This window comes from Elgaria multicarinata, chromosome 13, assembly GCF_023053635.1.
Source record: "Elgaria multicarinata webbii isolate HBS135686 ecotype San Diego chromosome 13, rElgMul1.1.pri, whole genome shotgun sequence".
Taxonomy (NCBI): domain Eukaryota; kingdom Metazoa; phylum Chordata; class Lepidosauria; order Squamata; family Anguidae; genus Elgaria; species Elgaria multicarinata.
Genome location: NC_086183.1, coordinates 12,205,212 through 12,221,869, shown reverse-complemented (window position 1 = coordinate 12,221,869; position 16,658 = coordinate 12,205,212). Strand labels below are relative to the sequence as shown.

The window sequence follows — 16,658 nt, the reverse complement described above, 5'->3', positions numbered from 1 at the left end:
CAGGCTCCTTGTGCAGCAATTGACAACAAGCTTTTTTTAGCAGGCTTTGCAAAATAGAGGAGGCTTCAGGTAACTACCTGAGTTAAAACACCATGCATGAGAGCTGCTACTAAACTGAGTTAGATGGCTGAAGGGAGTGAGCAGTTAAGACAACCAGAGTGGGGTCTTCTTTTAAAGGTTCAGGAAGAGGGAGAATTGGCCCTGGATCCTTAGAAGTGAGCCATAGCTCAGTGTGATAGAGCACATGCTTTGCATGCAGAAGGTCCCAGGTTCAATCCTTGGCTTCTCCAGGTAGGGCGAGGAAAGAATCCTGCTTGAAAACTTTGAGAGCTGCTGCCAGTCAGTGTTGACAATACTGGGCTAGATGGACCAATGGTTTGTCTCTCAGTATAAGGCAGCTTCCTAAGTTGCCCGTCCCTATCTAACTGCTCTCAGAACCCCACCGTCTCAAAGAGAAGACCAAACACAGCGAAGTTCTCTAGTCAGCACCATCAATCAGAAGAGTGTATTAGCCTCCCTTCTTCTCTCATAATAAACAACACAGACCTTTATAATTCTCCAGGTAAATACATCTATTGAACTTGAATGTGTTTTTACACGTTCTTCTTAATTCTAGACTTTCAATGGTGTGAAGCAAACATGTTTGTGTTCCGATCAAGGCTGTAATTGTTTTTATTTTGTTGTCTTAGGGTTGGTTGACTAATAAATTGAAAATGCTGATCAGTGCCAGCCCAGGACAATTTGCTACCTGGATCCCTCATTCTGCATACAGGTAACTGATTGGAATGGCAGTTAAAACTTGCTTCAACACTGACAGTGGGTTAGCCTTGAGGGGTAGAGGAGCAGCCACTACCTGTCAGCCTAACCAACCTTGCAGGGTTGTTGTGAGGGTAACATTGGCAAACAACATGTGTGCTGCCATGAGCCGCTTGGAAGATAGATAGCATCCAAATGTGATAAAATAGAGGACAATAATTGTATGCTAGCTTCTACCTACACGTGATTTCTGTTTAGAAATACAGGGAAAAAGTGCCACAATTCCCAGGTTTCCCCAGCCAAAGCTGGGAGTTGTAGGACTTTTTTTCCAGCTAAACATGCCTCGTATTGCTCCCTTAAATGCACATCTGTCATCTTAAGGGTTGGGTGGTGTAGTGTGGTGTAGTGGCTAAAGTGATGGACTGGGAGCCTGGAGATCTGGGTTCTAGTTCCCCACTCGGCCATGGAAGCTCACTGGGTGAGTTTGGGCCAGTCCCAGATCTTAGCTAGACCTAAGGTTTATCCTGGGGTCATCCCGGGGTCGTCCCTGCCTGCTCCCGGGATAACCTGTGTGTTATTTACATGAACAGGGATGATCCCGGGATAAACCTTAGGACTAGCTAAGGCCCCAGTTTCTCAACCCAGCCTACCTCACAGGGTTGTTGTTGTGAGGATAAAATGGAGAGGAGGGGGATTATGTAGGCCGCATTGGGTTCCTTGGAGGAAAAAAGGTGGGATATAAATGCAATAAATGAAATGAATGAATGAATGGGTGGTGGGTGGCATTACAGCCCACTTAAATCAGGATGTTTGAACTCAATGCTACTTTGGCTAAAGTGAATGTGGCTGAATTGGATCCACAAACTTAATCTATTTAAGTACATTAGTATGCTGGAAATGAAGCTGGCTTCCTAAGGGCTGAACTAGCTTATGTGGTTTCTTGTTGTGCTCTGCACTGCTTTAAGTACCTGGAAATCAGTTCAAGTGGTGGTTTATACCGTTTGCCTACAGAGGGTTTGCGATGTGGCTGCAACTTATGAGTTCCATTTGAAATCTCCCCTTGCATTCCTTCCGGGGGTGGGGGCGGAATCTAATATATCAAGAAAGCGAGGAAAATGGTGCCACCGTTAAATTAGTTGCGAAGAATTGTCTTCGTAATGACTTGGCACCAAATGCGCACAAGTAGAAGTCATGCTAGCTGGGGGAAGCTGGGAGTGGAAGGACTTTTTCTCCTGTCTAAACATGCATAGGATTGCGCCTTAAATTAGGGTGACCATATGAAAAGGAGGACCAGGCACCTGTATCTTTAACAGTTGCATAGAAAAGGGAATTTCAGCAGGTGTCCTTTGTATATATGGGAACCTGGTGACATTCCCTCTTCATCACAGCAGTTAAAGGTGCAGGAGCTATACTACTAGAGTGACCAGATTTAAAAGAAGGCAGGGCGCCTGCAGCTTTAACTGTTGTGATAAAGAGGAAATTTCACCAGGTTCTCCATATATACAAATGACACTTGCTGAAATTTCCTTTTCAATACAGCTGTTAAAGATACAGGAGCCCTATCCTCCTTTTCATATGGTCACCCTACTTAAATAGAATTAAGAAAAAGCAGCATGTAGAAATGGAAGTACTAGAAATGAAGTGTAGCTGCCAGAGTCAAGATGGTGTCTGGCTCCCAAGTGACCTGAGCTCAGGGAAGACCCCTTCAGAGGATAGGAACAGATGAAGCTGCTTTATACTAAAGGGGTGTCTATTAGGGCGGCCATATGAAAAGGAGGATAGGGCTCCTGTATCTTTAACAGTTGCATAGAAAAGAGAATTTCAGCAGGTGTCCTTTGTAGGCATGCAACACCTGGTGAAATTCCCTCTTCATCACAATGATTAAAGCTGCAAGTGCCCTACCCTCTTTTGTATCTGGTCAAGGGGGCAGGGCTCTTGCAGCTTTAACTGTAGTGATGAAGAGGGAATTTCACCAGGTGTTGCATGCCTACAAAGGACACCTGATGAAATTCCCTTTCTGTACAACTGTTAAAGATAAAAGAGTCCTGTCCTCCTTTTCATATGGTCACCCTAGTGTCTATACGCTGCTGCTTTGCAGAGGATTCCCTAAAAACCCTGCAGCAACGCGCCACAGGCTCGCACCTCAAGCAGCCGGTAGATTTTATTACCTGTAAAGGTGGGTGGGGAAGAGAAAACTTCTCCTATATTTAGGAATCGTTAACTAAAGCAGGTACGGCAACCTATCTTTGCAAAAAGAGACTGTTAAATCTAAAGACTAAGGGGAGCATGATGGACCCTAGGCAGCACCCCAAATCCTGTAAATCTATATCCAACAGTCTCTGGTTCACAATTTGTTTGACGCTTGCAAGTACCCTAGATACTCTTCTTATATTTTTGTATAATAATATCATCCTCTGTATAGTAGTATCTAATATATATCCTCTGTATAATAGAATAGAATATAGAAATCAGAAGACGTTTACTTCTTGGGAGGAGGAGCAATGACAAATCTTGATAAAATAGTTAAGAGCAGAGACACCACACTGACAACAAAGGTCCGCATAGTTAAAGCAATGGTATTCCCCGTAGTAACCTATGGCTGCGAGAGCTGGACCATAAGGAAAGCTGAGCGAAGGAAGATAGATGCTTTTGAACTGTGGTGTTGGAGGAAAATTCTGAGAGTGCCTTGGACTGCAAGAAGATCAAACCAGTCCATACTCCAGGAAATAAAGCCAGACTGCTCACTTGAGGGAATGGTATTAAAGGCAAAACTGAAGTACTTTGGCCACATAATGAGAAGACAGGATACCCTGGAGAAGAGGCTGATGCAAGGGAAAGTGGAAGGCAAAAGGAAGAGGGGCCGACCAAGGGCAAGATGGATGGATGATATTCTGGAGGTGACAGACTTGACCTTGAGGGAGCTAAGGGTGGCAACGGCCAACAGAAAGCTCTGGCGTGGGCTGGTCCATGAAGTCATGAAGAGTCGGAAGCGACTGAACAAATAAACAACATAATATCTGTATAATACATTATCCTCTGTATAATGTAATGTGTGTTGTGTGTGTGTGTGTGTGTGTGTGTGTGTGTGTGTGTGTGTAATTCATGTTATTCTCTGTACATATTGTTCAGAGGATATTATATATAATATATATATATTATAGATGTGGTATAGTGGCTTAGGTGTTGGACTAGGAGTCGGGAGATCCGGGTTTTAGTCCCCACTCAGCCATGGAAACCCATTGGGTGACTTTGGGCCAGTTACAGACTCTCAGCCCAGCCTACCTCACAGGGTTGTTGTTGTGAGGATAGATATGGAGGGGAGGAGGGTTACATAGGCCACCTTGGGTTCCTTGGAGGAAAAAAGGCGGGATATAAATGTAATAAATAAATAATAATAATAATATTGTACGGAGAATTATATATTTGTATATTATTTTCTGCGTAATAATATCGTCCTCCTTTGAGTAATATAAGAGAGCGAGAGCGAGAAGAAAGGATACTATTTTACAGGGAAGGAACTGAGAGGGCCCGACAGAGGCCACCCGAAGCGGGCGAGCTCGGAAGGCGCGTCCCGCCCTCGCTTGCATCCCCACGAGCGGCTGGCCCCGACCCAGGACGCGCTGCAGGCAGCGGACGGCTGGGCGGGGGAGAGGAGAAGCCGGGCTCCCGTGTAGTGCTGCTCCCAGCCGGTGGAGGCTGCTGTGGCCGCAGCCGAGGCGCCGCCTCCTGCTCTGTCTTTGCCTTTCCCCGTGGTGTCCTTGTCTCGGGCGGGCGTAGCAGATAAGGCTGAACCAGCCGGCGGGAGAGCGAGAGCTGGGTGCACGCTGGAGAAGGAGGAGCCGGAGCCGGAGGGTTGGGCCGGGCGGAGCCGCCGCGCTGCAGTGCACGAGGAGGCGGGACAGGCGCCGCTTCCTCGTTCCCAAGCCGCCCCAGCCGAGCCACGACGCCGCTCGGCCTGCCGGCTTTTCCCCGCGTCCCCGCGAGGCCACGGAACGGCGGACTCTCCACAAGGCGACCCCGGCTGCGCTGGCTAACGCGCCCCCTTTCCTGGCGCTTTCTGCGCCTGCTTGCCCTTGCCTCTGCGGCGGAGGCTGCTGCCGCCGCTGCCCCTTCTCTTGCCCGGGCATCTCATTTCCTCTCCCCCTCAACCCCTGGGATGTGGACTGCCGGCTTCTTCTAGCTTCCCCTCTGAGCTGCCCTCCTGATCTTCCTCTTTTCCAGTCGCAAGTCGCTTTCTCTTTAGAGAGAATATTTGGACTCGTTTCTCATCTATCTGTCTATCTGCAGGCTCTAAGTTTTTTCTCCCTTTTGTGGGAGGCAGGGGATGTCCTTGGCGGCTGGAGGGGAAAAAGGACACCCTCCTCATCCAGACCTCTCTACTATGAGACCGTCTTTGTTTAGGTTTTATTTCTGGGCCAGGCATCTCTCAGTGGCCTTGTTTCATTTCTCTGCCCCCCTCCTCTAATGAAGTATTTCCTGGGTTCTTGTGAAAGATTTGGGTTCGGGGTTTATATATAGGGAAGGTACCTGCCCAAGGCAGGAGATCCTCCTGTTATCTGGGGTAAAGGAGGAAAATGCAGGCGAAATTCCTGGGGGCACCTTGCTCCTTCCGCATTTTACCCTTCTTGTTTGGGGTAGCTGCCCTCCTGGGGCTTTTGCCGGTGCTTCATAGCCATGGCTCGCAGCCGAACACCGTGGTGGTCACTCGGCCCTCTTACTCCTCGAAGGCGCTCATCGCCGTGGTGGAGAGCGTCACCGCGGCTCCCCCTGCATTGGAAGAGATTCATCCTGCATCCACGCACCCCAAGAACACTTCCACCCACGGACACGGCAAGCACCGGAAACCGTTTCCAGTCCTGGGTATCGACTACACGTATGTACGGAAGCCCTTTGAGATTGCGCTCTGGATATTGCTCGCGTGCCTCATGAAACTGGGTATGTATTCTGTACGTGTGTCCGAATGGGCGGGTGTGACAATGTGGGCATGCATGGAAAAGCCCCGTTTTGCAAAACGAGTTCTCCCAAATTGACCTGGAGTTCCATTTCCCAAAAATTTTGCTGCCTTGATGCTTTTGAGTTTGGCCTCATCCACTTTCGGGACTTAAGCACAGGACATCTGGACCAGGGTGAATGTTTGGTTCATTGTAGTGCTGGTGCTGGTAAGGTCATCTTCCTCCTGAGATGCTCCTTGGAGAGATGACACATAGGGTTGCGCATGAGATGCATAGGAATGAAGCTTCCAATAGTTTGCCACAGGGATGTGAAACTAATTTCACCCCGAGGGCCAAACTCAAAACAACTTGGGACCAGAATACCTGAGAGAGTTCCTTTTCCCTTATCAACCTGCCCGGTCACTGAGGTCATGCTCCTGGTGGTTCCATATGGACCTATGGTCCGATTGGAGTCCACCAGGAGAAGAGCCTTCCATGTGGTGGCCTCTTCCAATGGAATTCCCTGCCTTTGGAGGTCAGGCAAGTGCCAACCTTGTATTCCTTCAGGCGCCTCTTGAAAACGTTGTTCCAGGAAGCTTGCCCTGAATAACCAGACGTGGTTTATTTGTACTTTGTTTCTTTTAAAAATGCAGTTTAATGTGTTTTTGTTCTGTTTTTATTCTATTTGTTCGCCACTCCAAAATTCTTGAATGGGGAGGGGTGTATAAATATTGTCAATAAAATAAATAAATTTCAGAGAAGCGCTCGGGGGTCATGTTCTACGGGTGGGCGGCGAGAGGGGCAGAAACAAAATACCCCAAATACCAGCATATTGTTGCTTAAGGGCATAAACCTATGCAGAAAAAAGTCACAGGAAGCGGCCTTATACTGAGTCAGACCATGGGCTCATCTAGCCTTGCATTGTCGACATTGGCTGGCAGCAGTTGGATTCCCAGGGTTTCAGGCAGGAGTTTTTTCTGCCCTACTTGGGGATGCTGGTGATCCAAACTGGGACCTTCTGCATGAACATAAGAACATAAGAAATGCCCTGCTGGATCAGACCTAGCATCCATCTAGTCCAGCACTCTGTTCACACAGTGGCCAGCCAGTCATTGGCCAGGGATGAACAAGAAAGACATGATGCAACAGCACCCTCCCACCCACGTTCCCCAGCAACTAGTGCACACAGGCTTACTGCCTCGAATACTGGGGATAGCACACAACCATCAGGGCTAGTAGCCATTGATAGCCTTTGCCTCCAGGAATTTATCCAACCCCCTTTTGAAGCCATCCAGATTGGTGGCCATCACTACATTTCATAATTTAACTATGCGCTGTGTGAAGAAGTACTTTTATTTGTCCTGGATCTCCCACCAATCAGTTTCATGGGATGACCCCGGGTTCTAGTATTTTGAGAGAGGGAGAAAAATGTCCCCCTATCCACATTCTCCATGCCATGCATAATTTTGTACACCTCTGTCATGTCTCCCCTTAGCCTCCTTTTCTCCAAGCTAAACAATCCCAGTTGATGTAACCTTCCATCATAGGAGAGATGCTCCAGCCCCTTTATCATTTTAGTTGCCCTTTTCTGCACTTTTTCCAGCTCTATAATATCCTTTTTTAGGGGTGGTGACCAGAACTGGTCATGCAAAGCAGATTGTCAGGAATCCTGCTCCTCCTTTGTCTGGGATTGGAACCCATGTATGGGTTGGCCTTCCCTTGTGTTCAGAACCACAGTGATGGCAGCGGGGAAACCACGTTGATGGGGATCTCCTCGTAGTAGTAGTGATTTAGTTTTTGTCTGTTACGGAATCTCTTTGGGGCCTATAAGCTACTGACCACCAGCTATATCATTTCTGAAGTCTGTAACCATTAAGCTTAAGATTTCCTGCAGTAAAGAAATCTCACTGATTTGAATGTCACTTTGCCAGAATGTGTGCTTGCTTGAGGGACCGGGAAACTTGATACAGATGTTCTACCACTGAGCCACAGCTGTGCTGCTTGGGGAATGCTGGGAGTTGTAGGACTCCCCCACCCACCCCCATCTCAACATGCATAGGGATTGCGCTTCAACCTCCTGCTGCCCCCAAACTGAGCCTTAGGAGAGGTATTTCAACCTTTTAGAATGGGGAACATCTGCCGAAAAGCCAGTAAAACTATGAAATAATGGACTAGGGAACGGGAGCAGCCTGGCCCTCTGGGAAATCCCGAAGGAGCTTGAGATCCAGTGTCCTGGTTTGCAGGTTTATATTTATGTACTGCAATAAGGATAAGTTGACACACTCTTGTTTCAAGTTGGACCTCTTGTTTGGTATGTCCTTTTTATTACCTGGTCCTGTCTATAGCACTCACACATGAAAAATGTCATTGGTTCTTGGTTCCGGGATTTCTGGAATGACAAACCATTCCCTAAGACTTGAAGCATTAACTTTAGAACTCAAAGCATTATACATTGAGCAATTCGAAGAAACTTGGATCTACCATGAATGCGACCTGTGAACAAAGACAACGCTCGTCAGATACAGTCCTTAGTTCATTGCCCGAGAGCCCAGGTCAGGATGCTGTGTTCTGGTTGAATATGGCTTGCATATGTCTTTGTCCACCGGTGCACAACTACATGGTTATCCCCCCCCCCCCCCATTGCTGCCCACTCCTTAAGTGCTGGCCTTTTCCCACATGTTTGCATGACCACATGGAGAAATTGGACACACTGAACTGTAATTTCTAAGCTTTTTGTTGCTTTTAGATTAGCTTTCCCCAATCTGGTGCCCTCCAGATACGTTGGACTGTATGTCCCATCATTCCCAAGCTATGCTAGCTGGGAATGAGGGACTTGCACTCCATCATGTTTGGAAAGCACCAAGTTAGTGAAGGCTGACCTGTAGAATCTCTTTTGTTTCTATAAAATGCCAGGTAGTTAGGATGTTCATAAGTCAGTGTTCTTGGAGAACTCCGGATGAAAGATGGTCACAGCAAAACATCTGCTCCTCCTCCTCCTCCTCTTCCTCTTCTTCTAAAACCAATGCTAGCATTCCTAGTATTGAGAATTATTTCTGAAGCAGCTTCTGAATTTCTGAAGGAGAGGAAAATGGCTGGATTTTAAAATTGAAATGTTCCACCATCACATGGACCTCTCTCTATCACAGATTTCAAAACTGGCTTCTGAATCTAGAGATAGTGGTCAAACCGGCTATCCTCCAAGTAGTGATGACTTTTATGTTCCGTCCTAGAACGTAGTAGAAATTCTATCTGTTTTGGAGGATAACAGAAAGATGATAGGGACAATGGTGTGTGTGTGTGTGTAGCAATGCTCTGCTCCTTTCTATTCTTACTTGTAAATGTAAAACTTTCATCAAAAGCCAGTGTGCGTGAGTTGCCTTATAGCTTCATGGGAAATCAAAGTACCACTGTAAGTGATGTGCTCTTGCATTGCCTGGAATCCTACATGTTCTAACTTCTTGGTTTAGATTGCTTGTGTGTGTGTGTAGACTGATGCTTGCATTTGAACATTCAAGAACTGATAACAGAAATGCTTCCTTTGACCTAGATAAATTCCTTCTTGCCTTTAACACATTCCCATTCTCTGATCTAGAAGACGTGATCTCAAGAAAACTGAGTTAGAGGCAAACACTAGGTGTCAGGTGCCCAGCCCTGGCTTCCGTTGTAGTCAAGCTGTGTTTCCAGTCAGTTACTTTTATTATGCAAACTATAAACAAACAGGCCTGGCTTCAGGCTACAGACAGGATCCTTATGCCGCAATTGATAGCATGCTTTACTAGCAGGCTTTGCATAATAGAGGACAATTCAGGTAACTACCTGGGTTAAAACACTATGCAGTAGAGTTGTTACTAAACTGTGGCTGGCTACTACAACCTTCTCTTCTCAGACTGGATGGCCTACCAAGTCCTGCCCTCAAGGTGGGTCTTTCCATGGAATTGCCTGTCTTCCTCCTCCCTTTTTGTCTGACTCTGGGATCTCTTATTCCCAGGCCCCTCCTCCTCTTCATTAGGACCCTGCATTCCCAAGGATTAAGCAGATGGCCCAGCTGGACTATCATCCGATTAGTCTGCAGCTGGGTTTCGCCTCTCCTCCTGCAATCTTGATGCCTTGGCAAATCTTTCCATCTCCCCCTCCAGCTCATAATCGGATCCCATGTCATCTTGGGGTGTGTCTGCAGAAGTTTTGGGCTTCTATCTCTATATTTGGGGAGTTTTGTTGAAAAGCATGAACGCAGCGCACGAGCGCTGTTCATTCCTAACAAGGAGGCCTGTGCAGGAGAACTTCCCTGTGGATTTTGCCCCAGGTATTTGTGGTGACACTGGCCAGAGGAGGGGCTTATGAGGTGATACTAGCCTTTGGAGGTCCTCCTCCTGGCCTCTTTGAAGCGTGGCTCCCAGCAGAGTGATTTCTTTTCGCTCCTGCTGCTGGGTGTGGTGGCAGTGGGGCAGCTGGAGGACCATTCCCACTGCATCTGGATCCCCCTTTGGATCCCTACTTAATGATCCCCTCAATTTGGCACTTATTGTTTGAGACATTAGGGTGTGCCTGGGCACACCCAGCACACCCCTTGCACATGCCTATGGAGAAGGCTGTGCTTGGTGGAGGAAACATGGTATCCTCCTGGAACACCTCCATGAGTTGGGGGTTGGAGGTACTGATTTACAGTGGTTCAGCTCATACTTGCAGGGCCAGTTCCAGAAAGTAGTGTTGGGGGAATGTACTTTTGCCCCATGGCAGTTGAACTGTGGGGTGCAACAGGGCACCATCCTTTCCCCCCAATGTTGTTTAATATCTGTATGAAGCCATTGGGAGCAGTCATCAGGAGATTTAGGGCAAGGTATCACCAGTATGCTGATGACGCCCAGCTCTATTTCTCTGTAAAATCTGAGGCCATGCACGTTCTGAACCAGCTCTTGGATACAGTTATGGCTTGGATGAGGGCCAATAAACTGAAGTCGAATCCCAATAAGACAGTGGCCTTGTGGGTTGGTGGTTCCCAGGTCTGGGAATTGTGGTGTTTGCCTGTTCTGGATGGGGTTGCACTCCCTCTGAAGGAGCAGGTCTATAATTTTGGGGGTGCTCCTGGATCCATCTTTGTCACTAGAGGCCTAGGTGACTTCAGTGGCCCGGAGTGCCCATTATCAACTTCGGTTGGTATGCTAACTATGCCCGTTCCTGGATAGGGATAGCCTAGCCATGGTCATTCATGGACTGGTAACCTAACGATTAGACTACTGTAATGCGCTCTATCTGGGACCACCCCTGTGTGGTTTAGAAGCTGCAGCTTGTGCAGAACGCAGCAGCTGGAATGCTCACTGGGACGCCTAGCTCTGCCCACATAAAACCAGTGTTAGAAGAACTGCACTGGCTGCCTGTTAGCTACCGAGCCATGTGCAAGGTCATGCTATTATCTTACAAAGCCCTAAACAACTTGGGACCAGGATACCTAGCAGACTGCTTTCCTTTATACAAACCCAGGCGACATTTACGATCTTCAGAGGTGGCCCTGCTCGTCATTCCGAGACGAAGAGAATGCGTCATGAAGAACCTCGATGGCGGGCCTTCTCTGTAGTGGCACCCACCCTCTGGAAAACCTTCCCTCGCACGGTTCAGGAGGCGGAAAACATCACATCTTTTAAACGCCTCCTCAAAACGTACCTTTTCACACAGGCTTTCCCTGGTTTTTAACTTAGCTGGTTTTTAAATTGCCTTTTTAAACTTCTAATGTTTTAAATTTTTCTATTCTTCTTATATTTTATGGTTTTTAATTGTGCGCTGCCCGGAGAGCTTTGGCTGATGGGTATTATACAAATGTAATAAATAAACAGCAGGACTATAGAATGCTTAATTTCCAATAAGCATTGCCTGGTTGTCTCTTTTTGTAAGGATCCTCATTTGTCAACTTGATTTGCAATCCCTCTGGAGATATTTGTGCAGAGGATGGTTTCTGCAGAACCGCTTCTTCACTTGGAGGAGTGATTTTTAGCCAGTGGGTGAGCCACTGCTACTGTTTGCAAATGAAGCTGAATGTTGTCAACTTGCAAAGCACATGGGAGGATTTGATTTTTCCATGTGTCTTTTCTCTGGGGCTGTAATACTGTGTAATTGGTTTTGGAGCATTTTTTTTAAAAAAACTTTGGATATATTTTGAGAGCTTTTCTTTAGTCCCATATCTGCTTATTCTATGTTAACAGTGGACTTCCTTAGATTAAGGGGAAATCGCGTTGCCTTCCTAGAGCTTTGCTTTCTGCTTCTCTTGTGCAATTGCAATGGACTGCATTACACAGGTGGAGAGGGTAAACCACATGGTCTACAATGGAAAACTTCCCCTCCTTTTGGTGCTCATAGCCTGAATTGGGACAGTGCCCTCTAGAGGGTTCTTTTTAACGCAACTTCCCCTGCCCACGTTAGGAAATCCCGAGATATTTCAGCAGGATAACAATATCCAGGTTATTTTTAAAGAACGGGATACCAAGAGAAGGTGCAGGAGACATGCAGGAGGTTAACGATGTCATCAAAAGGACCTGCGAACTTTGGTGTGTGAAGAAGCTCATTGTCTGCCTCTGTGTGCATCTTGCTACTCATGAGTAGCACAAAGCAGACGACAGATCAGAACAAGACAGTTCAAACCCTGGGGCTTTCCAGATGTTGGACTCCCAACTTCCATCCATCCCAGCTAGCATGGTCAGCGGTTAGAAACTGGAGTTGTAGTCCAACAATGTCTGGTCCACAAGGTAGTTATTCCTTTATTATTAATGTCAATAGACAAATGACATTACATGGCTTGGGACCACAATACCTGATGGAACGCCTCTCCCGACATGAACCTACCCATACACTGCGCTCAACATCTAAGGTCCTCCTCCGAGTGCCTACTCCAAGGGAAGCTCGGAGGATGGCAACAAGGGAGAGGGCCTTTTCAGTGGTGGCCCCCCGACTGTGGAATGATCTCCCCGATGAGGCTCGCCTGGCGCCAACATTGTTATCTTTTCGGCGCCAGGTCAAGACTTTTCTCTTCTCCCAGGCATTTTTAACAGCATTTTAACAGCATTTAACAACGTTAAGTTTGTTTTTAATGGACCCCACAATTGTTGTTTTTAAATGGATACTGTTGTTTTTATACTGTTTTTTATGTGTGTGTGTGTGTGTGTGTTTTTAAATTGTATACTTTTAATGTTTACTATTTTTAAATGTTGTAAACCGCCCAGAGAGCTTCGGCTGTGGGGCGGTATATAAATGTAATTAAATAAATAAATAAATAAATAAATAATAAACAAATCCTCCACCCCTGGTAAAGAACTTTCTTGGCTGAGTGCATCACATTGACTTATCCACTGGTAGGTTAATGCGCAGTGCAGGTCTGTGGCGGTCTACTTAGCCGTAAGCCTGACTACATCAAGTTAGTATGCATGGGTTTAAAGCAGGGGTGGACAACATGTAGCCCTCTAGCTGTTTTGGCTTACAACTCCCATGATCTCTGCATCACAAAATTTGGAGAAGTGTACAGACCGAAGCATAACTGTGTCCTGATCTGTACATGAGATGTAGATTGCAATGCTCTGGACCAAACAAAATCCTTGAGGAACCTTAGCAGCCAGTAGAGAAAATCACAGATAATGTATAATCTTGGGAGGAGGGGTGCTGGTGGGCGATTAGGCCTTGAGTGCCATTTTTGGAGGAAAGGTGGGATCTACACTGAATAAATAATAATCATGGGGTGTTAGAAGTGGACCTGTTTTCATCTGTGAAAGGCTGGCAGGTGTGCAGACACTACTACAGCCACGGCTTCTCCTCTGATGGTTTTCCAGACAGCTCAATGTTAGGTCAGCCCAAAATGGATAATTACCTAGTAGCGTTTCTGTGGCCTTAGCGGAGAGCTCTCGATTGCAATGTTCAGGCGAACCATTTAGCTCTAAAATCTCGTGTCTCCCAAATAAATATGGGTTTGCTAAAAATGGGCTGCTGTAGTGATGCATTTTTAGTTTTAATGATGTGGGAGAAGCACAACCAAAGGGCTTGATCCGTATTTGCATCACCTCCGCTTCCATGTCTGATGGTCGGGGTGTTTAATTATCGCTGTTCTTGTGGTCTAATTGTAGCGCCGAGGCAGGCAATTGCATATCGCTATTCCTACGTCTAATTGTAGTATCGAGACGGGCAATTGGAGTTGGGGATAACCAGGGTATGTGTCTGCACTGGAGGTCACCTCGTTCTGTCTTGTCCTGCTTACCAAGCGATTTTGTCTGATTATCTGCCCCTCTCGTTGGTCATGGGTGGAGCTGTTTTGTTAACAGCCCAAAGCACCTTAACATTTGGTTTTACGTACGAAATGGTAGGAGGTAGGTAACATCGTCACTGAATTACCTGTTATGTCCTCTTTTTAAAAGCATGCTCCTGTACCGAATCCCGTGGGTGGGTAACAATGTCTAAATGGAAACCAACAATTCTTATTTTAATTACTTTACACTAACCATGTCTCTGGGCTGGCAATTTTTGGTGTAGTCTCTTGCCAAAATAGTTTGAGAACCTGGTACAGCCTGTCCTGTATCTTGGAGGTGTTTTTTGTTTTGTGTTTTTGGTTACCCTTCGTTCCTATTTCACAATCAGACGATGTTCTCACCCCCAGGTAAAAAAATATGTACTGTTACAGAGGTACACATTTCCCCGTGATTTATCTGGGGTGGGGTGGGGGGAATAATACACTGTCCCTTCTTTCAGCCGTTGACTTGGGCATTAATTCTTTCTGTCTACCTGTCTGCCGTTTTAATGCTAAAATTGCACCTATGAGATTATTAACATGGAGAACTACTAACTATATATTAGCAAAAGTTAAAACCAGGTATTTTGTAAGGCACCTAGCTACGTCATGATCCCAGCTCAAACTCTGCTTTTGCTTTTCAGCATGTTCTTTTTGCAAGGCCTGACTTGTGCAAATTCAGCATTATTTTAAGGGGCAAAAAAGTCCTTGTACGTATATAGTTTTAAACATTAACAAATGAAGGAAATGCTCTGGCAATATATGCTAGATAATCCAGAAATCAGAGCTCATAACAACCAATCAATAATACAATTTGTCTCATGCTGAGAAAAAAAACACTGGAGAGAATCAAATTCCAGGTGGATAAGAGGGGGAGAATCCCCAACCTTTTGCTTTTCCAAGTTGGAGAGTACAGAACTATCTATTCCTTCAAATCCAGACTGTTTTAATCTGTTCTTCCAGATATCTTGCACAAATTGTTTGATACTTAAAAACAAACAAACAAACGTAAAAGAGAATCCCTGTCGCAAAACCCAGCCTGCTTTTTTGTTTGGTTTTTTACCAAATCACGCAGAATCAGGCCTGTATGTCACACATTAAACGCGTGGCTGCCGCCAAAACTGGCAGCTGTGTGTTTTGCTCTCTCTCCCCGACAGTCGCTCCTTAATCATGTTCTGAGGGCGTTCAGCATTTCCTTGTGCTTTATCATGGCCCAAGTAAGTGCTTCAAGAAATTACAGGGATGAATGAGGAGCCAGATGTGTGGCTGCCATTTTTGGCAGCAGTGACACATTTAGGACCAAGCTACACATCACTTTGAAGATGTAGCTAGCAGCTGTATCTTCCTTGTTTACTTTAAAGTAAGAGGAGAGGGCGATCCAGGGTAGGCCTTTAACCCTTCCTCCCCACCCACCCCGCCCCTGCTTGCTGTGGTCCCAATCCAGATTGGGAGCCCTGCACTTGTAATTTTCATTGCCTAAAAGTTCTTTATACAATGAACGTTACAGATGTAGTGACAAAATGCCAGCCTACTTTAGCTTAAAGCTCTTACTGTCATTATAACTGAGCTTTGGGAAAGGCACTTTCCCTTTTAGAACGGTGGGGAAAATGTGTAAAATTCAGGAAACCACCAGGAGTCTGTGGCCAGCTGGGAACCTTGGAGGACTGGAATTGGCCTGGGGGCCTGAGGTTCAACATCCTTGCTGTATGAAATGGACAAATAGTTTGATAGATATTGACCCTGTTTGGACAGCACGCGGTGGTTAAGCATTTTGAGCTAACGTTATAGCTTAGTGTGTCGTATGAACCATTCTGTGATGTCACATTGCACATTGGCTGGGAAGCATCCTGTTCAGACGACGTGCTAAGCCACAGTGGTTAAGCATTTGGAGCTAAATGTTATGGCTTAGTGTGCCGTGTGAACCTTTCCTAACCATGGTGGCTACATAACCACGGTTTAAATATGCTCACTAACCATTTTCCGCAAAAGGTTAGCGGCCCAACCATGGCTTAGCATGTTGTCTGAACAGGCCCCCTGTTGAGAAGAGAGTCTTGTGGAATGGATTGTGTATCAAGCAGTGGTTACTTGAGAGTTGTAACAAGGTTCCAGTGATATGGATACAGGCATAGGAAGTTTTGGGCTGGGTGTAGATGAACAGTAACATCCAGTAGGCAGATCACTTGGGCCTGGCCTCAGCCAGCCGACCCCAATCTGGCACCCGCTGGTTGTCTTGGGCGACAGCCTCTCCTCATCTTCAGCCCCATGACCAGCCCATCTGGAGGGTACCACATCTGGGCTAAGGGTTTCAGCTAGCTTTGCAATTGATGTTTATCTGACTGGGCCAAAGATCTTTCTTCGGGAGCTAAGACTGAAATATTACCAGGTTCTGGGTATGTGATGACAGTTACGAAGCATGAGCCATCTGTTCCTTGACATTTTGTCAAGCAGCCAAGTACCAGACACAGAGAATCTCAAATAATTAATGTTCGTGATCGGGCTGCACCTTCTGTCTAGCTCCTTAATATTTTTCTAGCTGACTGTCTCCACCCCGTACCCTTTGTCAAAATATTTTGTTCTCTTTTTGCTTATGGAGGATTTTGGCCAGCCTGCTCCCGGTGTAAACACTGGATCATGGCCCCAGAAATTTAGGATTCCCTAACAGACAATTCAATGTGGAAAGAATTCCCTGGAGGCAACAAGTTTAAGAACCAGGG

General features: G+C 46.3%; 1 protein-coding gene across 1 annotated transcript in view; it reads left to right on the top strand.

Annotated features, from left to right (window-relative positions):
- The first annotated feature begins 4,689 nt into the window (after positions 1-4,689).
- SLC9A1 (solute carrier family 9 member A1) overlaps positions 4,690-16,658 on the top strand; it is a 107,382-nt gene continuing 95,413 nt past the window's right edge. Inside the window, exon 1 of the mRNA XM_063140465.1 lies at positions 4,690-5,691. Within this exon, the coding sequence (XP_062996535.1) occupies positions 5,331-5,691 (361 nt within the window). The 5' untranslated portion in view covers positions 4,690-5,330. The remainder of the gene's footprint in view (positions 5,692-16,658) is intronic.